Below are 26,460 nucleotides of genomic sequence, written 5' to 3' on the forward strand. Positions count from 1 at the left end.
CAGTGGTGGTGAGCTCTCAGCTCACTGCAACCTGTGCTTCCAGGGTTCAAGCAATCCTCCTGCCTCAGCCTCCCGAGTAGCTGGGATTATAGGCACATGCCACCATGCCAGGCCAATTTTTGTGTGTTTAGTAGAGAAAGGGTTTTACCGTGTTGGCCAGGCTAGTCTCGAACTCCTGACCTCAGATAATCTGCCTGCCTTGGCCTCCCAAAGTGCTGGAATGACAGATGTGAGCCACCACACCTGGCCTCCAAATCACCATTTGAATGGCTGGAGAATGGACTGCCCCATGGCATTGATGGACTGTAATGAATTTAACCAAGTCTGAAATCTCAGCAACCATTTCTTCAGGAGGGGGAGATGTGTGTAGCCAACAGTACAAGGGTTCAGAGTCCTTTGGTTTTGATTCTGACTCCACCTTTTTGTGTTTAAAGAGATGGGGTCTCACTATGTTGCCTAGGCTGATCTTGAACTCCTGGGCTCAACTGATCCTCCTGCCTTGGCCTCTGGAGTAGGTGACTCTGCTTCTTAGAGCTGTGTGACTCTGGACAAGTTACTCAATCTCTGTTTTTTCTTGGTTTCCTGAAAGATCAGAAACACAGGAGCCCCTGCTGATGCCTAGTCATGAGACTCCCTGGAGATCTTGTGTGTATGGTGCTTACTTACACGCAGTGCCCTGCAGACAGACAGGAGGTGCCAGCTGTTTGTTGTTATTTGAGCCAGGTGCTGATTTCAGTGTCTGGAGAGTGAAGGGTTCCTGCCAAGTGACATGAACGTTCAGAGTGACCATGAGGGTGCAGCGAGACCTTGGTGCCTCCTCCCTCCCTGCCCACTTCCCCGGAAAGCATCTGAGTCCCTTGCAGCGGGCCAGTCTCCAAATTCCCAGAATCATCTGGGGCTGGTTGACCTCACTGGGTATCACAGGAGTCTAGAAAGACATTCTAGAAAGACACCCTCTGGGGAGAAACCCCCATACTGATGTCTCCCCGAAATGCCAGCATCACCCACCCCCTTCCTCTGGGTTCAACATTGTCCCCTCCCTGGGTTCCCCTTTGGATTTTAAATGAATGCCCCAGAGTGGCTCTACAGATGGCCTCAGTGATGGCCACCACCAGAGACAGAGAGTTCCTGGATGGATGGACAGATGGACGCAGCCCCAACCCCCTGCTCCCCCGGGGCCCCAGCCAGAGGGCAAGAAAGCCCCTACTCAGCCTCCAACTGCTCAAAATCCCCTGAGCCAAATTCCCCAGCCTGGGGATCGCCAGGAGGCAGCCCTGAGTCCCCAGTGTTGGCCCTGTTTGCCCCACCGCCTTCCCCCTGGGGGGCAGTGTGCAGCCTAGCTCTGCTCTAGTGTTCCCTGTGCACCACTGTTCCCAGACCAGGAGCCCCCCTTGGCGCCAAGCCCGGCACCCCAAGGCTCTCCGAGGCTCGGGTGGCAGTGCCTCTGGCTCTCCTCTCCAGGCCGCTCAGCCTCTCTGAGCCGAGATTTTCTGCAAAATGGGACTGTGGGACTAATGGGACTATTAGATTGAACTACACACGAGATTGCCATTTTTGCAGGTCAAGATCAGGAAGGCAATCGGCAATTTCCTGTGGTTTCAGCCGACAGCTGCCTCCGCTAGAGAGCTGAGGACTAAATGAAGAAATGAACGAGCAACCCTCGGCACAGAATCTGGCCCAACAAACTTTTCATTGTCATTCATATTATTTATCGTGGTGGATGGGGCTACCCCCTACCCCACTTGAAGGATTACCAAGCCCTGCCACCTGGGCAAGGCTCCCTCTGAGGCGGGGAAGGTGCCAGTGGACCCTCCCCGAGTCCTGCCCACAGCCTCGACTCACCAGGCTAGACACTCCTTGCTGAGTCTTTTAAGTCTCATTTCCCCCAAAAAGCCCTGAATCACCATCTGCCCGGCTGGGGGAGGAACTGGGAGCTGCATGCTGGCCTGCAGGAAGATGACTCAGGGGAATCCTTCGAGGCCCTTGGTGCGATGTGGGGGGAGTGATTAAGAGGGGCATCACAGGTGTGCGCCATGTGCCTGTCACCTGATCTCTGACCTTTTTCTGAGCTGGAGCTGCTGGAAACTGACTCAGGATGGACCTCTCCTGTCCTCCCTCCCCTCCCCAGGGCCAAGCTCCCTCTCTCTGGTGCTGGGAGGCAGGCCCTGAGCATTTCATTCATTGATTCATTTGTCTACTTATCATATCAGATCGATCATTCATGACTCATCCATGGGTCCAGCCCTTCATTCATTAGTAATAAACTCCACGACTATTCTCCCGGCCTGTCCTCCGGGCCAGCTGCCCTGTCACGTGTGCTTTCTCATTCAGTCCTCTCAGTGCCCAGAAGGAAGAACTATATTATTGCCCCCATTATACAGAGAGGAAAACTGAGGCACGGGAAAACAAAGCAACACCCCGTGGAGTCTGGATTCAAAGCCAGGCCTGCCACTGTCTTTAGAAAAGTCACTCTCCCCTAGAACTGTGCCTCCCCTTTGGTGTTCCTGCAGCCACGTGGCCAAGTGAAAGTTACCCAGGCCAGCTTCACCCTAGGACCTATGAGGGCAGGGACCTCAGTTTGCCACCTGGGGCCAGCACAGGCTTCCTCATCTTGGCCCTGGGAGAGTGTGGTATCTCTTTAGGCTTTGTAAAAGCCCCTAGACCTGAGTTCCATCCTCTGTGGAAAGCCAAGCCTCCCCCCATGAGATCTCAGAGAATTTCTAGGAACTTACATCCTCACAGCCTCTCCAGCCTCAGGCTCCCGAACGCATAGAACTGGACCGGTTCTCTGACAGTTCTACTTCTGCACATGGGCTCTCTGTGTTCCTCAGTCTCGAGGACCCCAGCAGAAATGTCAGCTCTTCTCTGCATCCCTCAAAACAAAACCCATGCTCCCGTGAGGCATTTGTGAGAAGTGGTGGTGACTGAGGATCTGAGGGTGTGGACGGGGAGCGGGTTTTGCAGCTGCGGAGCCTCGATTTCCTATTGACATCAGATTGGTAAGCCGCTCCTGCACAGAGAACCCAGGCGGACCTGCAGCACCTGCTGCCCTGTCTGTGGGTTCTCCCGCATGGTGGATTTTTCTGGTGGTTTCTAAGCTTTATTGTGAGCTCATCTTCAGCAGGGAGATTTGCAGCATGTGCCTGTGCACGCTCTGGCTCCCACACGCCTCAGGATGAGATGTTTCCCAACAAGGATGCATTGAGTGTTTTGGGGAATACTCCAGGGATTTCACCAGCTGGGGACCTGTGTTCACACTGAATTCCTGGCATGAGATTCTAGCAGTCCAGAGTAGAATCAACTCAGATCTCAGTATCCCCTGCCCTGCCCCACCCCACACACCCAGGCTTAGACTTTCAATTTTTAGACTTCCTGCTATCCAGTCTTGGGCTGTTCCTATCCATTCATGGGGGCTGGGGGCAGTCCCTCAGGGCTCGGCCTTCATATGGGGTTTCTGTTTCTGCTCCCATGAAAGTCACGACCAGGTATCAAGTCCAGTCTGAGTTCCTCTCCCCTCCCCCACCCCACCCTACTACCTTCAGTTCCATTTTTATTATTGACCCCTGACTTTGCTTTTTTTCTTTTAAGCTTTTTACTTTATTTTTGAGACAGAGTCTTGCTCTGTCACCTAGGCTGGAGTGCAGTGGCACAAACCCAGCTCACTGCAACCTCCACCTTCTAGGCTCAAGGGGTTCTCATGCTTCAGCCTTCCTAGTAGCTGGGATTACAGATGTGCACCACTACGCGTGGCTAATTTTTTGTATTTTTAGTAGAGACGGGGTTTTGCCAGGTTGGCCAGGCTGGTTTTGAACTCCTGACCTCAGGTGATTTGCCCACCTCAGCATCCCAAAGGGTTGGGATTACAGGCATGAGCCACTGTGCCTGGCTTCTTTTGAGCTTTCCCAAAACATGTGCAATTACTTTTTTTTTTTCTTTTTTTTTTTTTTTTTTTTCAGAGACAGGGTCTTGCTCTGGTGTCCAGGCTGGAGTGCTATGGGACAATCACAGCTCACTGCAGCTCAACCTCCCAGGCTCAAGTGATCCTCCTGCTTCAGTCTCCTGAGTAGCTGGGACTACAGGTGTGTGCCACCTTGTCTGGCTAATTTTTTTTTTTTTTTTTTTTTTTTTTTTTTTTTTTAGAGAGATGGGGTCTCGCTGTGCTGCCCAGGCTGGTCTTGAACTCCTAGTCCCAAGCCATCCTCCCAACTTGGTCTTCCAAAATGCTGGGATTACAGGCATGAGGCACCAGGACCAGTGGGGGCTTATCAATATCTATTTTAAAATCTGTTTCACTGATCCTGTACTAGCTAGCTCCCTGAAAAACCTCACCAAAGCTTCCCACTGCCCTCGGGATAAAAGTGTGGCTCCCTGGAGCCCTGGAGGCCACACACGTGACTGCATTTAATTTGCACAATGCCAGGAAGGAAGTATTACTATGTCTGAGGTGCGGATGGGGACACTGAGGCATGAAGAGGGTGGCGATGTCAAGGAGGGTCAGAGGAGCCTTGTCTGACGCAAGGTTGTAGGGGGGAAGGCGATCTCAGAACCCAGGCCTCTTGCTTAGTCCACCCCTCCGGGTGCCAGTCTCCAAGCTGCCTGTTGCAGCCAAGGGGATCGGGACACACAGGAGCCACTGCCTGAGGCTGCCTACCACTCCCTCCATTCCCCAGAAGTAGACACGTAGCAGGACCCACCCAGCCACCGGCACCTGTGCCTGGCAAGTCAATACTGGGTGTGGCCCTTCCTTCTAGGAATGAGCTCCCCAGAGGTTTCCTTCACGGAAGTGGGCAAGGTCCTGCTTGTCAGTCTGGTCCTGGGCCAGACAAAGGGCTCCACGCCTGGTCTCAGCCTGCCTAAGCCCACACGGGACCCTGTTGTGGAGCTCCTCTGTATCCCTGGGCTGTGTGGGCATGCAGGTTTTGCCAGTGAGGATGGAGGGTCAGTGACTGAGAGCCTGAGCTCTGAGGTCAGAGGGACTGAGCCCTGGGCATCTCTGGGAGCTCGAACAGTTTGTTTTCTCTCTGGCTCTCGGTCTCACCATCTGTACGATGGATCCAATGATAGCACCCACTTCATGGGGCCCAGTGGCAGAGACAGAACCTGCAGGAAAAGCGCTCGGTCCCTCTCCTCTCCATTTTCCTTTCCCTTTCTCCTCCCCTTCCCTTCCTTCTCTCCCCTCCCCTTTCCTCCCTTCCTCCTTTCCTTCCTTTTTTAAAAAAGACAGGGTCTTGCTCTGTTGCCCAGGCTGGAGTGCAGTAGCGCGATCACAGCTCACTACAGCCTCTAACTCCTGGGCTTAAGCGATCCTCCCACGTCAGCCTGCTCAGTAGCTGAGAATACAGGCATTCGCCACCCAGCCTCGCAAATTTTTGTACTGTTTGTAGAGATGGGGTTTTGCCCAGGCTGGTCTCAAACTCCTGGGCTCAAGGGATCTGCCTGCCTCTGTGTATTTTTACGCAAATCTACCTGGGTCTTGGCTTACTCCTCTGTGAAGTGGGGGAACAGCAGAGCCTGCTCCTAGGGTTGGAGGGCAGAAGGAGCTGACGGGTGGGAAATGCATGGCGCAGGGCCCCCTGGCGTGGGGCTGTGCTGGGCAGCGTCATCTTCATTTCTCTTCTCTTCTGATGCCCATTCCTGCTAATGGTCGGGACCCTGCTCTTGTTACTCACAGGTCTCTTGGGCTTTCACGTAGTCTCCTTCTGGGTTCATACTTTTGAATCACGACTCCTGTTTTGGGTTTCTCCCAACTCCATCCCTTTCCCTAGGGGTGGTGTCCTCATGGGAGAGAGGCCTTCTGAGCCTCTGGCTGGCTCTGGGGCTCTGCCTGGCCTTGGGTGTCCTGGAGGGGAATCTGCGAAGCTGTGGCTAATCCCACTGTGGCATTCATTCTGGACAGCATGGTTCTAGGGTCGGGGGCCTTCTGGAGTGTGGGAGTCATTGCTAGACCCCCCAAGATGTTCTGTCCTCCTGGGCACGTAACCCCTTGCAGGTCAGTGGGGTCCTGGGCCTTGCTTTGCGGAGTGAAATATAAGCAGAAGCATCTCATGTCCTCCTGGGTGTCACTTCAGAGCTGGCGGCCCCCTCCAGGCTCCTTCCACTGTAGGAAGCCCTGAAGCCTCGAGTTGAGGCGGCAGCATGGTAAGAGCATGGGGCCTCCACTGGCCTGCGAACCTGAGTGACTATGAGGATCAGGGTCCCTGCCACCCCATGTGGGGCATTTGGTGGGTCCAGGACCACACCCTGGCTATGCTGAGCCACTGTGAGTTGAGGCTTGACACTGCAGCACAACCTAAGCCGCCCTAACCAGGACACACACACGCCCAGGCCTCTCGCTGGTTCTGGGATTCTCAGGACCTGGGTGCAGGGGGACTCTGGCTTTTTCTGCACGCCTCTCACAGGCTGTGGGTACTGGGTGGGCACAGTCTCAGGCCCGCTCTCAGCCTGTGTGTCCGTGGGTCACCCCCAGTCCCACCGAGAAGCAGGTCACAGGATCCTCTGATTTCTACTGCACAACTCCCATCCTCTGTGGGCTCTCTCAGCCCATACACCCAGGGCCCAGCCAGGCAGATCACCTGAGGTCAGGAATTTGAGACCAGCCTGGTCAACATGACAAAACCCTGTCTCTACTAAAAATACAAAAATTAGCCAGGCATGGTGGTGGGCATCTGTAGTCCCAGCTACTCAGGAGACTAAGGCAGGAGAATCTCTTGAACCCGGAGGTGGAGGCTGCAGTGAGCCAAGATCACACCACTACACTCCAGCCTGGGTGACAGAGGGAGACTCCATCTCAAAAAAAGAAAAAAGAAAAAATGATCTGCAAGTCTGATCTCCTTTCTGGACTCTGAGTTCCTCCAGGATTATCCCACTTACCAGCTGTGTGACCTTGGGCGAGTTAACAAGCCTCTCTGCGCCTCACCGTCTTCATCCGGAAAAACATCACATTGTTGGGAGAATTCAATACATTAATATACATAAGGCACTTAGTAGAGCAGTGCCTTTTACTTGTATTGTTTATCTACTGCCATATAACAAGCTACCCCCAAAATTTAACAGCTTAAAATTAATAAACATTCATAAATTTGCACCGTTTCTGAGGGTCAGAAGTCAGGGAGTGGTTTTTCCAGCAGGTTCTGGCTCAGGGTCTCCCGTGAGGCTGCAGTGAGGATACAGGCTGGGGCTGGAGGCTCTGCTTCTGAGATGGCTCACTCACCTGGCTGTTGGCTGCAGGCATCAGCTCCTTGTCACATGGCTCTTCCCACAGGGCTGCTTGAGTGTCCTCATGACATGACAGCTGACTTCCCCCAGGGAGAGTGACCTGAGAGAGAGCAAAGAGGAGGCTGCAGTGCCTTTCATATCCTAATCTTGGGTGTGACGCATCACTGCTTCCACACCTATTCATTGGAAGTGGGTGCCATCTACACACAGAGGAAGGACAGTTAGCCTCTGTCTTTTGAAGGCAAGGGTGTCAAAGAATTTGTGGACATATTTTAAAACCACCATGTTGGCCTGGTGCGGTGGCTCACGTCTATAATCCCAGCACTTTGGGAGGTGGAGATGGGAGGACTGCTTGAGCTGAGGAGTCCAAGACCAGCCTGGGCAACATAGCGAGATCTTTTCTCTACTTAAAAAAAAAAAAAAAAAAAAAAAAAATTAGCCAGGTGTGGTGGTGCATGCCTGTAGTCCTAGCTACTCAGGAGGTTAAGGTGGGAGGATCTCTGGAGCCCAGGAGGTCAAGGCTGCAGAGAGCCATGATCGTTGCCCTGGCACTCCAGCCTGGGTGACAGAGTGGGATCCTATCTCAAAATAAAAATAAAAGTAAAACCTCCAAACTGATGAATCTGCATGGGTTGTTGTCCTCTTGCTCCTTCCAAGGGGCTTGCATACAGTAAATGCATAATGAATGCTTGTTGAAAGTATGAGTGGGCTAGGCGTGGTGGCTCACGTCTGTAATCCCAACACTTTGGGAGGCTGAGGTGGGCAGATCACTTGAGATCAGGAGTTCGAGACCAGCCTGGGCAACATGGTGAAACTGTATCTCTACTAAAAACACAAAAATTAGCCGGGCATGGTGGTGCATGCTTGGAATCCCAGCTACTCAGGAGGCTGAGGCAAGAGAATTGCTTAAACTTCGGAGATGGAGCCCTCAGTGAGCCGAGATTGTGCTACTGCACTCCAGTCTGGGCGACAGAGCAATACTCAGTCTCAAAAAAGAAAAAAAAGAAAGAAAAAAAAAAAAAGAAAAAGAGAGAATGAGTACATGAATGGATGTGCGAGTGTAACCATGAGCTAGAAGAGGAAGGAAAGGAGGCAGGAGAGAGGGGATGGTGTGAGGTGAAGGAGGGGCCGCGGGTCGTGCCCTCTGTGTTTGAGGCTCCAGGTCCTCTCCCTCCCTTGACCTGGGGTCTACCTACTCATCATCCGCTCCCAGTCTGACCCCCAGGCTCCTGACCCTCTGAGCCTCTACCCTCCACCTGCCCTCTTTCGCTTGCTTTGGCACAAGACAGCCCTCATTTTTGCTGTGGTTTCTGTGCCTCATGGTTCTCACAAGGCTGCCTCAGTTCTGTACATCACATCCTCAAGAGCATAGATCCTGAAGGCGGCAAAGATGTTTCTCTTCCAGGATCTTTACTTTGTCAGGGGGGATTATCTTTCAGGAAGCTCTCCTCTCTCCACCCAAAATTCCCCTACTTCTTGTACCTCACTGGGTAAAAGAAGCTGACATGCTCACCCCTCAGACAAATCACTGGAAGGAAAAGAGGTTGATGATGATTTCTTCCCTGGTCCCAGGCTCAGTGCCTGGTGCAAAGAATGGGGCTCTGCATGTGGCTGCTGGGCAGGCACCAAGGGTGACTACTTCCAAAAGACATGAACAAAGGGCTCCAAGGGGCAGAGCTGAGGAGCTCCCAACAACCCACAGAAGCTAAGACCTGCTTCCCCAGGAAGCTGATGGTTGAGCAGGGCTTTGAAGGATGCATGAGTTCACCAGGTTCCAAGAAATCGCCTGCAAAGGCTCTGAAGTACAAAACAGCAAATGTCAAGGCAATGATGAGTGTTTGGAGGCTAAGACAGTTGAAAAGCAAACAAACAGTCCAGCAGTTATACTGCCAGGCTCAGGTCTAACTTATAGGCCACCCTTCTTCCAATTCAAGTCTTTAAAGTACCACTTTTTGTGGTTTATCCATGGCTGAGCACCATTATTTAACAATTTATTTAAAACCCAACACTTTTAAAAGCTAATTTCAACTTAAAAGGACATCCCACAATACTCTACAAGCAAAACACCAGTCCGGCTTGCCACAAATAACAGGTAACTAAATAAATGCGGTGAAAACAAAACAAGGCTGAGTGTGGTGACTCACATCTACAATCCCAGCACTTTGGGAGGCCAAGGTGGGAGGATCGCTTGAGGCCAGGAGTTAGAGACCAGCCTAGGCACTGCGGTGAGACCCTGTCTGTACAAAAATACAAAAATTAGCCAGAGGTGATGGCCTGTACCTCTGGTCCCAGCTACTTAGGAGGCTGAGGCGGGAGAATCCCTTGAGGCTGGGAGACAGAAGTTGCAGTGAGCTGAGATCATACCACTATGCACCCCAGCCTTGGCAACAAAGTGAGACTCCATCTCCGAAAAGAACAAGAGGAAGAAGAGGAAGAAGGAAGGGAGGGGGAGGACGAATAAGGGGAGGCAAAGAAGAAAAAGATGGTAAGGAGGGAGAGAAGGGGGATAAGGAGGAGGGAAAGATGGTCGGGACGATAGCGACTGATGATGAAGATGATGAAGACAAATAAGAAGAAGAGGATGAAGAGGGGAAGAGACAAAGAGGAGAAAGAAGAAGAGAAAAGTGAAGATGATGAAGATGGGTCAGGCACCACGGTTCACGCCTGTAATCCCAGCACTTTGGGAGGCTGAGGCAGGCAGATCGCCTGAGGTCAGGAGTTCGAGACCAGCCTGGCCAACATGGTGAACCCGTCTCTACTAAAAGTACAAAAAAATTAGCTGAGAGTGGTGGTACGTGCCTGTAATCCCAGCTACTCGGGAGGCTGAGGCAGGAGAATCGCTTGATGCTGGGAGGTGGACATTGCAGTCGGCTGAGATCATGCCACTATGCCCAAGCCTAGCTGACAGAACAAGACTCCATCTAAAAAAAGAAAAAAAAAAAAAGATGATGAAGATGATAGATGATGCCAGGGAAGACAAAATGATGATGGTGATTTATGTTTGTGGAATAACAAAGGGAAGGGGAGCGTAGGTTCCACTTTCGGAAAGCATTTCTCACGATCATCTTCTCACAGCTGAAAAGCATGAGAGGCAGCTCTGTGAGTAGCCACTGAGCCTGGAGTGTCCTAGGTAGGTGGCTGGACCCTGCAGTGAGGCTGCTTATGGGGCTGGCTGTCCAGAGACTGCAGCTCTCTAAGGACAGTGGTAGCCTCTGCAGCCCCCTGCCCAGCCCGGGACAATCCTGCCCAGAGGCTAATGGGGCTGGAAGGCACCTCCCAGTAGCCACTCCCTGAAGCCAGAGACAAGGGTAACTGGTTTATTCACCAGTCTTGTGGCATATGAAGGAGAAAAGAGTCACTGTATATGTGCCTGCTAGGGGCCAGTCACTCTTGACCCCTTTCAGTGAAACTGGTGTGCAGACTTTGCACATATGCATGCTTGGAAGAAGGTGTCTGAACTTCCATTTGGCAGGAGGGAAAACTGAAGCTCAGAGATGTCAAGTCACTTGCTCTTGGTCACACAGAAAGTTGGTTGTAGAGTCAGGAGTTAAAACCATGTTCGTCTGTCCCCAGGGTCTCTGTGTACATGTGTGTACATGAGAGTACACATGTGCATTGTGCACATGTGTATGTGTACGTGTGTGTATACATATGTCTTGGGGCCCTCCCCTGTGAGATTAAAGGCTGGATTTTTGGCAGCCACCTCCTAGCTGACATCCTGGCCTCCACCCTCACCCCGCCCTAGGGCATCCTCCAAGCAGAGGTCGGAGTGGTCCTGTTAAAACCTGGGTTGTGCCACAGTCCTCTCCTCCCAGTCCTCCAGGGCTCCCCACTTTTCTCAGAGGAGAGGCTAAGGTACCCTCAGTGGCCTCCCCAATCTTCCCCATCACTGCTCTGACATCTGTACCCTCAGTCTCCCTAGCTCCTCTCCAGCCTCACCAGCTCCTCCAGGGTGCTCCAGGGCCTTTGCACTGGCCATTCCCTCTGCCTGGGGTGCTGTCACCCAAGACATTCATGAGGCTCCTTCGCTCACCTCCTCCAATCTCTGCTCCAAGTCTTTTCTCAGAACAACCTTCCCAGACCTTCTGGTTTAAAATGGCAGCTCCTTTCTTCCCCTCACTGGCCTGCTGATCCCGCTTCCTTGGCTGTATTTTTACAGAATTTACCTATTTTTAATTTTCTTCGTTGCCCGTCTCCACCGCTGAGCGGTCCCCCCGTCCCTTGTCAGAGTCATTCACTGCTACCTCCCCAGTGATCTGCACCGTGGTGGTACACAGTAGGTGCTCAGTCAAGGTGTTTTGTTTTGTTTTGTTTTGTTCTGACAAAGTCTCACTCTATCGCCCAAGTTGGAATGCAGTGCACAATCTCAGCTCACTGCATCCTCTGCCTCCTGGGTTCAGATGATTCTCATGCCTCAGCCACCTGAGTAGCTGGGCGTACACATGCGCGCCACCACGCTCAGCTAATTTTTGTATTTTTAGTAGAGATGGGGTTTTGACATGTTAGCCAAGCTAGTCTCAAACTCTTGGGCTCAAGTGATCCTACCCCCTCAGCCTCCCAAAAGTGCTGGGATTACAGGCATGAGCCACTGCGCCCAGCCCAGTTTTGCTGAATAAATGTTCAGGTCCTGGGGGAAGCCAAGCCTTCCTTCCCAATCCAGTGAAGTCTCCTGGGCAGGAGCCCCGGAGTGGGGCTTTCTAGTCCCCACCTCGTGACAGATGCCAACAAGGCCCAGGCAGATGGTGTGCTGTGCCAATAGATTTTGGCAGCGGTTGCCCTGAAAGGGCTGTTCCTGCTTGGGCAGACTGGCAGGAAAAGCCCCAAGTCAATAAGTGTGAGAGATAAGCGGGTTCGAGAGAAGACTCTGAGATTGGGCGGGCTCGAAGCAGTTCCTGCGAATCTGCAGGGCGAGCCAAGGGTGGCGGCGGGATAGATGCCTTTCCCTGGCACCTGGAACTGGCACAAGGACCACTCTGGCCCTGGTCATGTGTGGGGTGGGGGCTCCTTCTGTCCTTGGCTGCCCTGTCTCTGCTCTCTGAGAGGCAAAGGATGCCAGACCCAAGGCATTGGACCAGGCTTGTGGACTCCTGCCCAAGGCATTGCCGACTTTGGATTTTAGGGCCCAAGTCCTAGGCTCTGTTGTTTCTGAGCCAGGTGGGCCTGGTTCAAGGGTTTGTCATCAGTAAAATGGGGATAATCATAGTACCAGAATGGCAAGGTTATCAGGAGGATAAACTTAGATTAGGCAAAGAAATCGTGTAGCTAAGCCTGTCATGGAGGACATTTTGTTGCCATTTTAGCTGCAGCAACACTGCCTCACAGCTGTGTGATCCAGGATCAGTCACTCAGCCTCCCTGGTCGGGTCTCAGTTGCTGTTCCATAAAAGAGCATGACGCTGACCTCCTAGGTTGCTAGAAGGCTTCCCAGCATCTACAAGAGACCCAAAATATGTGGGCTGATTGGGGCTGGGAAGCTGGGTGGGTAGAGGCCTCACCTGGATCAGAGAAGACTCCAGCCCTGGAACATCAGACCTGCAGCTGGGATGGACTAGGGACAAGTGGAGGGAGCAGGCCGCGGGCTGTGGAAATGCTGAGGATGGAGAGGGGAAATCCGAGGAGGTTTCTCAGAGGAGGGAACTCTGAGCTGGGCTAAAATCAGGAAAGATTTAAAATGGACAACATCCGGTAGTGGGGAGGCTGTGGTGAGATGGGCATTTGCATATATTGCTGGTGAGAGTGGCCATAGTGCAATATGTTTACAAAGCGATCCGGCAATTTGTAGCCAGAGTCTTAAGATGGTTGACCTTTCTAGGATCTGGTAATTCCCATGCTTAGAACCTCTTCTGGGGAGGTAATATAAAATGTGGACAGATCAAGAGGGTGGTGGGTAGCTAGCCACAGGGATATATTCCCTGCAGCAGAACTTGCTACACACTTTAGAAATGGAGTTTCCATGGCCGGGCACAGTGACTCACACCTGTCATCTCAGCAGTTTGGGAGGCTGAGGTGGGCATTGCTTGGGCCCAGGAATCTGAGGCCAATCTGGGCAACATGGTGAAACCCCATCTCTAGTAAAAACATAAAAATTAACTGGGTGTGGTGGTGCACGCCTGTAATCCCATCTACTCAGTAGGCTGAGGCAGGAGAATTGCTTCAACCAGGGAGTCAGAGGTTGCAGTGAGCCAAGATGGCGCCACTGTACTCCAGCCTGGGCAACAGCATGAGACTCTGACTCAAAAAAAAAAAAAAAAAAAAAAAAAAACAAACAAACAAAAAAAACAACACGCCAAAAACAGAGAATTGATGAGCCATATCACGTCGTGCTGGGTCAAAAGCACAACATGAAATGACATGCATTTCGTTATTTCAGTTGCTAAATTGCATAGAAAAAAGACTGGAAGGAAATCTGCCAGGGTGTCCACAAGGGTTGGCCTTTAATGGTGAGATTACGGGAAATAATATTTTTTCTAGACTTTGCCAAATCGCCACCCCAGAGCTGTGCAGTCCTTTTGACAACCAGTGGCAGCAACACAACAAAAGAGAGAGATGAAACCCAGCAAGGGAAGAGGTGACAGCAGCTGGGGTAGACACCAGGCACAGGAATGGTTCATTTGGACACTTGTTAAGCTGCCAGCCTGACCAGACACAAAGAGCTGTCCTTTACCCGCCCTCTCCCATGCAGCCCGTCCAACCAAACCTGTCGATTTTACCTGCTAAACATGTTGCAGTTTGCCCACTTCAGCTGTGACCCGTCCCCACTGCCATGGGCTCCTCCTGACCACTCCTCACTTACAGCTCCAGACATCATCTTGCTATCCATACCATTTCTTTGCCTAAAACACTTCAGTGCCTCCCAAAGTGCTGGGATTACAGGTGTGAGCCACTGCGTCTGGCCATTCTATCTGGCTGCTTTACCATCTTCCGTCTGTGCCACGTCCAGCCTGGCCCTGGAGCTAGCTGCAGAGTGGAGCCACAGAACCAACATGGAGACTGAATGAACAAGTGGGGTCATCCCTCCCCTCCCCTGGGGTGTGCACATGGGGAGAAGGAACCCAGGGAGTGACCTATTTTCCAGATAAGGAAATGGAGAAGCTAGTTTCTATGTCCTGTGTGCATATGTCACAGCTGGGAAGTCACGGTCTGCCTGTCTGTTGTCAGATCCTCTCCTTTGTAAGGGCAGTGGCTGTGTTCAGGTCACATCTGTGTCCCCAGGGTGGAGCCCAGGCAGGCACACGGGTGGAAGTGGAATGAGAGAGACAGGAGGCCCTGGGTCTCGGCACATAGGGCAGCAACTTCGATATTTTAGCTGCCTTCTTGGGGAAGGGGCTTCTGGGTAGCAGTGGGGAGTGCTCAGGAGGGTGGCCTCAGTTTTCCCAGAGGGGCTGGGCTAATGAAATACTGAGCTCCTTGCACCTGACTCAGGGGTTGGGAAGGGCTGCTGGAAGTGAAGGGGCCAGAGTAAGGAGAAAATACTGTATAAGCCACCAACCCCCAGGCCCCGGTGTTGGGGAAGCTGAAGGGGTGGGGAGCCCACACCTGCCCAAAGACTGGTCAGTACTTCCATCCAGGTGGACACAGGCCCAAGATCTTTAGATATGATTTTTAAAGAGAAGCCAGGAATCCAAATATTTGCACTAGATACCCCACATTTAAAATCTCGGCTCAATATATTTTTAAAAAGCCTTTGGCCAGGTGCGGTGGCTCATGCCTGTAATCCCAGCACTTGGGAAGCCAAGGCGGGTGGATCACAAGATCAGGAGTTTGAGACCAGTCTGGCCAACATAATGAAACCCTGTCTGTACTAAAAATACAAAAAATTAGCTGGGTATGGTGGTGTGCACCTGTAACCCCACCCACTTGGGAGGCCGAGGCAGGAGAATTTCAAGAACCCAGGAGGGGGAGGTTGCAGTGAGCCGAGATGGTGCCATTGCACTCCAGCCAGGGTGACAGTGTGAGACTCAGTCTCAAAATAAAATAAATAAAATAAAATAAAATAAATAAAAAGCCCTTTGATGGGCTGGGTGCGGCAGCTCATACCTGTAACCCCAGCGCTTTGGGAGGCCGAGGCGGGTGCATCACCAGACGTCTGGAGTTTGAGACCAGCTGACCAACATGGTGAAACCCCACCTCTACTAAAAATACAAAAAATTACCCAGGTATAGTGGCACATGTCTGTGACCCCAGCTGCTTGGGAGGCTGAGGCAGGAGAATCACCTGAACCCAGTGGGCAGAGGTTGCAGTGAGCCGAGATCGTGCCACTGCACTCCAGGCTAGGTGATAAAGCAAGACAACACCTCAAAAAACAAAACAAAACCTTTGATGGCCAAGTAAACAGAACACATGGGGGTGTGGTGCACTGGGCCCAGGGGCTGCCCATTTGTAACCTCTGGACTGAGGGATGTGGCTGCTGTGTTTGGGGCTTGGTAGCACCTCCCTGCATCCACTCCAGGTCCCCAGGCCCCAACCAGTGTCTGAGCCCACAAGCCTGTGGCGCCTCCAATTCTCTGTGCAAAGGAGGAGCTCACTGAGGAGCTGTCTCGGTTTCAGGAGGGGCAGCTGGGAGGAAGCAGGACGTCCATGCCCTGGGACAGTCCTCAGCCAACAGGGCATGAGGGCTGGGGGATAAATGCCCAGCCTTCTGTCCCCCCAGTACCAGTTCCAAGGCTCATCCTATGCAGCTCTGCAGAGGGGCTCCAGAGAGGCTGAGCAGCAAGCGCCCCCAGCAGTGTCTGGCGGTGACCAGCCCAGCTGTACCCTGTCTACTGGCTCCCTGCCCTTCTCTCCCGGCTCCCACTTCAGCTTCCCAGGGCCATTGCCCGAATAAACCAGTGGCACTGTGACCTCCTTTCAGGCCTCTGCTGTCAGGGGCTCCCCAAACAAAACCCATGAGATTTTGCTCATGGCAAAGAAACAAAAATCCTTTGAGGTGTGACAAACGCCAGCAAAGAAATAGGTGGCAGCTGTTGATGGAGGAAAGCAGGGGCCTGATGTCAGAATAGCCCCTGGAAGGTAACACTGATGCTGTGGACAGAGGATAAGGAGAGCAGATGGGTGCAGGTGCAGGGTGGGGGAGGGGCTGGAGGGAAGAAGGGCAGGTGCCAAGGTTCTGGGAAGGAAATGGAGGTGAGGGGTCTTCCAGGACAGGGCAGAGGGCTTGTGTGCTACGGCAAGTGGTGAGGTGTGGCTAGGGTGGGCTGCAGAGGTGGGCAGGGCTGGCTTCTTATTTTGGGTGCTGTATCAGTCAGGATTCTTCAAAGAAACAGAATCGACAGGAGACACAGATAGGTAGATAGGTAGGTAGGTAGGTATAGATATACAGATTCATGGGCTGGGCACGGTGGTTCACGCCTGTAAGTCAAACACTTTGGGAGCCTGAGGCAGGACGATCACTTGAGGCCAGGAGTTCAAGATCAGCTTGGGCAACATAGTGAGACAAAAAAATAAGAAATTACCAAGTGTGCTGGAGCACGCCTGCAGTCCCAGCTACTTGGGAGGCTGAGGCGGTAGGATCACGTGAGCCTGGGAGTTCGAGGCTGCAGTGAGCTCTGCTGGCCACACTGCACTCCAGTCTGGGTGACAGAGTGAGACCCTGCGAAATAAAAAATGAGATTTACAGATGCCCCTCAATTTACAATGAGGCTACATTCCAATAAAACCATCCTGAGTTGAAAACAACTTTACTACCTTGATAAACCTGTCACAAAGTTAAAAAAAAACCTTCAGTTGAACCCTTATAATTTGGGGACCATCTGTATTATGGGAATTGGCTCAAGCAATTATGGAGGCCAGGGAGTCCCAGAGTCTGCCGTCTGCAAGCTGAGAGGCCCAGGAAAGCCAGTGGTGTCGTTCTAGTCCCAGCCGAAGGCCTGAGAGCCAGGGCCGCTGATGCGCACGGGCAGAAGGTGGATGTCCCGAATCAAGCAGAAAGCAAGTCTGCCCTTCTTCCTCCTTGTTTTATCCCGGCCCTCAACGGATTGGACGGCGGCCAACCACAGTGGTAAGGGCAAGCTTCTTCACTCACTCTTACTGATTCAAATGCTACACTCTGTGGCTCTCTTTTTTTTTTCCTTTGAGATAGGGTCTCACTCTGCCACCTAGGCTGGAGTGCAGTGGCCAGTCTCGGTTCACTGCAGACCTCTGCATCCCGGGTTCAAGCCATTCTTGTGCCTCAGTCTCCCAAGTAGCTGGGACTACAGGCACCCATCACCACACCAAGCTAATTTTTGTATTTTCAATAGAGTCAGTGTTTCACCATGTGGGCCAGGCTGCTCTCGAACTCTTGACCTCAAGTGATCACCTGCCTCGGCCTCCCAGAGTGCTGGGATTACAGGTGTGAGCCATTACACTCTGCCTCAAATTCTACTGTCTTGCAGAAACACCCTCCTAGTCACACCTGGAAATCATGTCATGCCCACTATCTGGGCACCCCCTTAGCCCAGTCAGGCTGACACATAAACTGAACCATCACAGCTGTCCTGAGGATTAGCTGGGGACCTTAAAAAATTCCAGGGCTCAGCTGGACCCCACAGGTGCTGGCTCTGTGTACCTGAGGGGTCCTGGGCTGCAGGTATTTTTTGAAGCCCCTCTATCTTTCTGGCTGGGCTGTCGGTAAGCCCCCCTGGCTGAAATTGCATGCATCAGGCTAGGTGCTAAGTGCTTGGTTTACCTGCCCCCACTTCGTCTATACAAGCAAGAACCCTACCAGGAAGGTTCCCATTTTACAGATGAGGAAACTGAGCCTCATATGGCTTCACCATGTACTCAAGGCTACAGGGATGGGGAGTGTTGGTGCAGGGATTTGAACCTCGGCAGAAGCTCCAAAGCCTGGATTGTCACCTACTCCACTCTGCATGAGGTCTTGCTGGTCACTGAAATACCAGCAGCAGCTTAGTCTCAGCTCTGATACCTGTGGAGGGTTGGGGAACACAGAATTTTTGATGTTGGCAGAGGAAAGCCCTCAAACACTCCTGCCCTTGTCAACCTGGCCCTGGAAAAATTCTCCTGAAGATCTTTGGCTAGCCCTGGTAAGGCCACAAAGGCATCAGAGAGAGCACACATAGGGAGAGGTTGAAGGTTAGGGCCATGGGCATGGAGAAATGAATGGAATTCAGGCTTTAGGAAATCTGGGACTGTATCCCAGAATGACTCCATCCATCTATCACTCCATCCATCCATCCATCCATTCAACATACATGCACAGAGAGCCCACTGGCCTGAGTCTGCACCCAGCCCCCAGAGGACAGGTAAAAATTAGACACAGTCATTGCCTGTGGGTGCGTCTACTAGATAAGGAGAACTGAAAAAATAACGGCAAGGCTCGGCGCTGTGGCTCATACCTGTCATCTTTGTGCTTTGGGAGGCTGAGGTGGGAGGAGTGCTTGAGTCTAGGATTTTGAGATCAGCCTGTGCAAATGAGACCCTGCCTCTACAAAAAAATTAATAAATTAACTGGGAGTGGTGGCATGCGCCTGTGGTCCCAGCTACCCCGGGAGGCTGAGGCAGGAGGATTGTTTGAGTCCAGGAGGTTGAGGCTGCAGTAAACTATGACTGCACCACTGCTCTCTAGCCTGGGTGACAGAGCATGACCTGTCTCCACAAAAAAATAAATAAATAAATAAATAAATAAAGAATTCCACAGTTCACAACACACTGTGACCTGTGATGTGTGTGTGTCACAGTGGCATCTCTGATCTGGGATGTCATTTAGGGGCACAAGGACTCAGACTTAAATACCCTAGTTCCTAAGTGAGGTAGTTCTTTTCTTCTGTCAGCACTTATTTTTTTTTTTTTTTTTTTTTTGAGACAGGGTCTCACTCTGCAGCCCAGGCTGGAGTGCAATGGCACGATCTCAGCTCACTGCAACCTCCGCCTCCTAAGTTCCAGCAATTCTCCTGCCTCAGCCTCCTGAGTAGCTTGGACCACAGGTGCCTGCCAACATGCCTGGTTAACTTTTGCATTTTTAGTAGAGATGGGATTTCACCATGTTGGCCAGGCCGGTCTCGAACCCCTGACCTCAAGTGATCTACCCACCTCAACCTCCCAAAATGCTGGGATTACAGGCATGAGCCACCTCGCCCAGCCTATCAGCTCTTCTGATCCTATCACTGAGAAAATCTTGGCTAGGTGGCAACAGGCCTCCCTACTAACAGGGACTGGGCAAGTCTGGGTCCAGAGCCTGTGGCAGGTGCTAGGACCTGGCTAAAATCTAGTGATATGGTTTGCTTCTACTGCATGCTTTTATGTTCTCTTGAATTTCTGGCAAGGGCAATGGGTTGAATGGTGACCCCTCTAAAGAGATGTCCATGTCCTAAACCTGGTCCCTGTGAATGTGACCTTATTTGGAAACAGGGTCTATGCAGAGGAAATGAAGGCTCTTGAGACACGATCACCATTGATCTGGCTGGGCCCTAAATGCTGCTGTCCTTACAAGAGAAAAGAGAGGGGGATTTGACACAGACATGGGGAAGAAAGTGCTGCGGGGACAGAGGCAGGGACTGGAGTGATTCACTCATGGGACCGGGAACACCAAGCACCGGAGCCAGTGGGCCGGGACAGGTAGGAGGCAGATTGTCCCTCTAGGCCTCCAGGAGGAGCAGCCCTGCCGCAGCTGGGTTTCAGACTGTGGCCTGCAGAACTGTGGCAGAATATGCATCTATTATTTTAAGCTGCCCAGTTTGTGATCATTTGTCATGGCGGCCCTAGGAAATGAATGCTGCAGTGGTGCTGGTTTTCTGTTTCCAGTGAAAAACCTTCCTCTTAAATAAGTTACATTTAAGGCCGGGCGCGGTGGCTCATGTCTGTAATTCCAGCACTGTGGGAGGCTGAGGCGGGTGGATCACAAGGTCAGGAGTTCAACGACAGCCCGTTCAAGATAGTGAAACCCCGTCTCTACTAAAAATACAAAAATTAGCAGGGCGCGGTGCCAGGTGCCTGTAATCCCAGCTACTCAGGAGGCTGAGGCAGAATTGCTTGAACGCAGTGGGCAGAGGTTGCAGTGAGCCGAGATCGTACCACTACACTCCAGCCTGGGCGAGAGAGCAAGACTCTGTCTCAAAAAGAAAAAAAAAAAATTAATTAAATTTAAAAGGCAAAACAAGAGTCAAGGAAGCAAGGCCATGTGTGGTGGCACTTGCCTTGTAGGCTCAGCTATTCAGGAGACTGAGCTGGGAGGATTGCTTGAGTCTGGGAGATCGAGGCTGCAGTGAGCTAGGAATATACCACCGTATTCCAGCCTGAGCAACAAAGCAAGAAATTGTCTCAAAAAAAAAAAAAAAAAAAAAAAGCCTGGATGTGGTGGCTCATGCCTGTAATCCCAGCACTTTGGGAGGCTGAGACGGGTGGATCATGAGGTCAAGAGATTGAGACCATTCTGGCCAATACAGTGAAACCCTGTCTCTACTAACATACAAAAATCGGCTGTAGTCCCAGCTACTCGGGAAGCTGAGGCAGGAGAATTGCTGGAACCCAGGTGGTGGAGGTTGCAGTGAGCCAAGATTGTGCCACGGCACAACCTGGTGACTGGCGATGGAGCAAGACTGTGTCTCAAAAAAATAAAATAAAAAAAAAGGCAAAGAAGCAACAGTGGAGGTGACAGGCGGGCATGTGTTCAGGGGGTACCTGCTGCCCTCTGGAAGTCAGACTGAGCCAGGCAGCGCCAGGGCCGCAGGGGCAGGCAGAGCAGGCTAGGCCCCAGCGCAGGTGCCCGGCCTGGAAGCCCAGGTGGCTGCCCTCTGAGTGGGGTGGGTAGACCCAGGGCTAGAGCAGGGCCATGAGCTCCGGGGCGTGTGGAGGGCAGGGGAGCTTCACACTGCCCATCGGCAGCCTTGAGTGAATTGCTAGGAAGCCCCTTCTGTGCCCAGCCCCATGGGTGATTCAGAACCAACTTTCCTTTGGAGAACAGCACTTCAGACATTAAGGGTTTTTTCCCACTGCCACGAAGTGGCACAGAGCAGCAGGACAGGAGGGGAAGGGGGATTCCAGCAGCTGGCTGGCTGGCAATCGATCTTCCCCTAGAGGTCACCTGCAGGTAGGACGCTGCCACCTGCCCTCACTGGCCCCTCCCTCCGGCTGCAGTCAGGACGTTCTGGGCCTGTTGGGCATATCCACTGGACCCTGCCAGGCTTCGAGTCATGGCTACGCAAGGGGACCCTCCTGAGGCCTGGGGAAAACAGAGCAGCCGGTCACACAGGTCACTTTCAACCGCAGCGCAGGGGACACCAGAAATTTGGCCCTGGCCTCTCATCCAGCCCCAGGCAAGCCCTGGGTTTGAATACGGGCTGGGAACGCACGGAGGGAGGAACTTTCACCCATCAGGTCTCTGACACGTAAATGCCCAGGTGCCCATGAGGGCTGAGACCGGGTGAGACGGGCATGGGAGGGCAGCAGCTTCCTCCTTGTCTTGGCAGAGCCGCAACCCTTGGGATGCGGTGGGGGGAGGGGTTCCATGTTCATTCTTTCCCTACTCAACTCGGTTTTGCTCTCAAGACCCAGAAGTTCCCGGTCGTTTCTGGGTACGGTTTATGCTGGATTGTCCGACTTTGAGAAACTGTGATCCTGTTTCCAGGGGTTTCTGGGTTTCAGGCCCAGCCCAGCACTTCACCTGCCTCTGTCCTCGGTGGGGGGGTCTTCCTGCTTCCCTCGGCCCGGCCTGGCAACAATGTGACTGCTCGCCATGCTTGTCCTGTGACGGAGGGCTTGGCTGTCCCACTCCACAGATGGACAGATGGCCTGAGGCTTGGATGGACAGCCACCTACCCAACAGGGAAGAGATGCAGAATGTGGACCACATCCGGCAGGGGTGGGAGGGGACACTCCTGATGCGGCCAACTGCCCCTGGGCAGTTATTGTCAGTTCTCCAGTTAGTAAGAGCCTCGAGCCCCCACAGCCTGTTAGGAATCCGGGGATGGGAGGGAATTGGGCTCCAGGAGGAAGGAGAGGGAGGGGCTCCAGCCACCACACCCCCGGCAAGCAGCTGTGCCCGGATGAGGGGTCACCGGCTGGGAACCTTTCCCTGTGTCAGGCCACCGCCTCCTGCCACAGCCCCCAGGAGCAGCACACTACATTCTTGGTAACTTTGTTTCTCTTTTATTGCCAAGTTTGAATTTACAAAGAAGTTCCAGTTTTAATTTCCACCCCCTGTGTTCAGTACCCACGAAACATGAGTCACGCTGGCGAAAGCAGGTACTTCCCTAGAGCCGTCCCGAGGCTCAGAGGCATCGAGGTTTTCCAACCATCGCTTCTCACTGGGACAAAAATTATTTACATATTTTGAGTTCAAGGAAACGTGAGGAATTCGTACAGTGTATGCCCAATGTCAAGATGACTACATTAAATGTTTCAGATTTGCCTACTTTGTCTAGACAAGAAGATCAAAATCAGTTCACCCCATGCCTTTTTAAAAAAACTGGGCATCTCAGAGACCTGAGAGGAATCTAGCACGCATTTGGCAGGGCTGCGTTTCTTGACCTGCTCTTTGGGTTGCTTGTGAACTCAAAGTCTGGGTGGTGGGAGGCTGCTGAGGCTCTGGGAGAAGAACCAGGCTGGGAAGGTAGCTGCTCATGGGGGCCCCTCCTCCCAACTCCATGCCACAGTGGAGGCTGGCCCGTCCTGTCTGGGGGAGTGCCTGAGCTGGCCCCATCTGACCTGCTGGGACAGGCACTTCGAATGTCCAGAAAGGGACAAGCACATCTCCACAGCAACTTTCAAAGCCAAGGTTTGGGAGTTCCTGGAGCCAGCCCTGCTCCCTGACTTGGCAAACGCAGCTGGATGGGGCATGGAGGAAGGGTGGACCAGGGCCTGATGGGTCTGTCAGGGCTGACCTCAGACATCTGAGGCTATGACCTGAGTGTCAGAAGCCCCGGCCCCCGCTGTGGGCCCTCCCAGACTCCTGGCTCTTCCCCTGGCTGCCGGGTGCCAGGGATCCAGCATGTCCTGTCTGGACTGGCCTGTCTGGGAGCGCCCCAGTGATTACGTTTGCATGAAGCTCCTGAAGACACAGCTGTGTCCACTGCTACTGAGACCTGCGTGAGGTGGGCAAAACGGCTGGTAGGCTCCAGTGGGCTCCCAGACCTCCTACATAAGCAAAGCTTCTGGGAGCCCTGGTTACAGGAAATCCCCACCCCACACACCTGGAGGTCTCCCCCAGAGGCAAGTCATCAGCTACAGCTGAAAGAGGCCCCGAGAGTGACCCTGCGAGCCCTCACGGGGGACTGCCCTGTCCTTGGCCAGGGATGCAGGGTAGAAGCCCTGTCCCAAGCAGTGTCTTATCCTCCCCTGGTCCTCCTGGTCATGCTGTCCAGCCCTGGCCAAGACCTCTCCCCTCCGGTACTCAGTGGTCACCAGCTGACGGCAGGCTGGTGGCCCACCCATGTGGCGTGGAGTGAGGTGCAGCCTGTTCCTTCTGGTCGCGCCTTGGGTGAGGCAGCCACTTGCCTTCTCTAGTTTCTCCTGCCCTAAAGACGGAGTCATTTCAAAACCAGAAGTGCGCGTCTCAGGGGCTGGCCAGCTCCAGCCAGGGCCAACCTGATCCTCCCCACCCTTCTTGTTCTTACAAAAATCAAGTAACAGACAGGCAGCCTGCAGGGCATGGGGGTGCCCCGTCTCCTGATACTGTGGTCTTTCTCCCCATGCTGGTCTTCCCCTACCCTGGTCTGCCTTCCTTCTCTTTCCAGGACTCTGCAGATGGCCATGGTGGTCGCGGCTTGTCTTTCCTTGAGGTTTCTGCCCAGGGGTCCTTTCTTAGCGATGTCTTTTGTCTATTGAAGCAAAGGTGCCTTGTGCCTGCAGCTGTGAAAGCCGGGTGGACACAGCTACCTGGAGGGCTTCTGATGACTGAGACCTGTCCCCATGGGCACCACACCCCTCCTCGGCAGGATTGTGTTTCCTTCAGGAGGTTGAAAACTGCCCTTGGCAGGCCTTGCTAGGACAGCTGGCTTGGCCGAGGATAGGGACTGTGTTCCTCTAAAAGGCAGGTGGCAAGATCTCAGTGCGTCTCCTGAGGCTACCCCACGGCCAGGCTCCGGTGGACATCTAACGTTCCTGCGTATGGCACATCTGCAGGTCTGGAGGAAAGCTGTGGAAGGTCTCACCCGTGATCAGAGAGGTGAGGGGCCGCTGGCCTTGGCAGATCTGGGGAGGGTGAACTGCGGCCCGGGCCATGAGTGCTGTGTTCGGCTCCCAAGCTGGCTGAGTAGAAAGGAACATCTTGGGTGCTGTGTCTGATGCATCTAGGTCATTGCCTGCGTCCGCCCAGCCAGAATTGGGAAGGAAACCATGGGGTTTTAATTTTCAGACAAGCAGGAGTAGCAGAGAGGGAGAGTGACAGACCCAGAGCTCTGGGGATACCACGCCCTTGCCGCTGGGGCGGGAACTGGCTCTGGGCCATCTCTCGGCGCACATGGGCACACGCAGTTGAGTGGCAGGTGAAGCTGAGGGCGGCTTCTTTTGATTTTCATCATTGCCACAGGGTCCAGAGTCTTCACGGTCCCAAGTGGTCCTTTCTGAGAGGTGGCAACACTGAAGAAGATGCTGGAAGCCGTCTCTGTTTGGTTTTGGTGAAGAAAAATGAGGAAGCATCCTGAGTGGGGAGCTGGCTACACTCTCCCCTTTCCTGGAGAAATCTTTCCGCAATGGGAGGCCTCTCGGCTGCTACGGCAGAAAACCTCTCTCAGCCCTCTCAGCTCTGTGTGTACCTGAGAACATGTGTATCTCCCTTGTTTTTGTTTAAAAAATCATCTAAACTTTCCAGGAAGGTACTTTATCATTCCACAGGCTTGCAAAGTTAGTGAGTAACAAAGAAATAAGAATCACTTAAATAAATGGAAAAAGCCACACTAAGAACTCTAAAACAAAACATTGGGAAAGGTCCAGGGAAAATGATAATGAAATCTTCACTGTATTCTTACACTTTTAACAGGACACCAAATCTTACCGTCGATGTTTTTGGCCTTTTTTTTTTTTTTAAATAGAAGTTTTAAAAATAAATGTTCACCTGCTGCCAAAAGCGGAAATAAATATCCAAAGGAGAAGTTTATCTAAGTCTGCTTTTCCACAAATTTCTACCTACAGTGACTTGGTCCAGTTCTTCTGTGCACACTGAGGCTGGTGACAGAGAAGCCACATGGAGGAAGGAAGAGGGGCCGGTGGCTCCTGCCACCTGGGGCTCAGAGACACGGAGCCCAGGCAGCTCCCTGAGGTCGCTGGTGTAGTCATCTCCATTCGCCGGGGTGTCTCCGCGGGTCCCAGCCTGCACGTGAAGAGACACAAAGTGAAAAGGAAATTGAAGGGCAACATGGCCTTCTTCCCATTCAAGGGAGTGCAGGGATAGGTGGCTGAGATGGCTGCTGGGGGCTGCAGAGAACTGTGGGTGCTCCCAGTGTGTCTCGCCAGTCAGCGGCACTGGGGGTCCCTACCAGCGGGGCCACACACACAAAGGGAGGCCCCGGTGCTGACTCAGTCTTCAGTGGGGCTCGAAGGCTCGGCACATGCAGCCTCTTCGCCCAGGGGGTCCGAGCAGGTGGTGGCCGGTGTAGGCAGCTGGGGAATGCCGGTGAGGCTGCGGAGGCTGTGGGGGTCGACTGGGGGGACGAGGGTCAGAGACTCGACGCTCAGCGTGTCGGCGGTGTCCTCGCAAAGCAGGGAGATGGTGGGCTGCTGGGCAGGGACGAGGCTGGGGGACAGACTGGCTGTCTCCACGGCTGTGCTCCTGGCCACGTTCTTGCTGGGCCTGGAGTCTGCTTCCGTTTCGCTGGCGATCACCAACGGGTCAGGAAGGTGAGGCTGAGGCAGTTCTGGAGTCGTGGGGGCATCTGGATCAGGGGAGAAAAACCGAAAACACACTGAGCTCTTAAGACACCCCTCATGCTGCACCCTCTGCTCCCGTCCTGAACCGCGGCCCTGGAGAGCTGGGTGGGAGGTGGCTGGCTGGCGTGAGGGCTCAGCATGGCTCCTCCCACTCCTTCGGGGGACACAGAACCTGCGAAATCCAGTCTGACCTAGGCCTGGGGTGCGAGAGGGCCCAGGGTTACCCTGACTTGTGATATGAGGGGAAAATTCAGGGCCTGTGCAAAATCAGCATGTGGAGCCAAGAACAGTTCCCAGGTGCAGACACCGGGCTGATAGGCTTTATGCAAATCTCAGACCTGTCTGATAATACCTACTTGCTTAGAAAGTAAATGGGCTTGGGTGTGCTTGTATTGTCGGGCCATTTCCAGAGCATACATTTGATGACATCTACCCAAGAGGGAAC

At 53.0% G+C, this 26,460-nt stretch overlaps 1 protein-coding gene across 6 annotated transcripts in view; it reads right to left on the bottom strand.

The window, feature by feature from the left end:
• Positions 1-22,275: 22,275 nt before the first annotated feature.
• Positions 22,276-26,460, bottom strand: part of CLEC16A (C-type lectin domain containing 16A) — a 231,727-nt gene continuing 227,542 nt past the window's right edge. For 5 of the 6 annotated variants that reach the window (XM_074382227.1, XM_074382226.1, XM_039478046.2 and 2 more), the window contains one exon: positions 22,276-26,020. In XM_074382227.1, the coding sequence (XP_074238328.1) occupies positions 25,665-26,020 (356 nt within the window). In that variant the 3' untranslated portion in view covers positions 22,276-25,664. The remainder of the gene's footprint in view (positions 26,021-26,460) is intronic. The other variant, XM_074382228.1, reaches the window with a different exon arrangement.

The sequence above is a fragment of the Saimiri boliviensis genome, chromosome 12 (assembly GCF_048565385.1).
Source record: "Saimiri boliviensis isolate mSaiBol1 chromosome 12, mSaiBol1.pri, whole genome shotgun sequence".
Lineage (NCBI taxonomy): Eukaryota > Metazoa > Chordata > Mammalia > Primates > Cebidae > Saimiri > Saimiri boliviensis.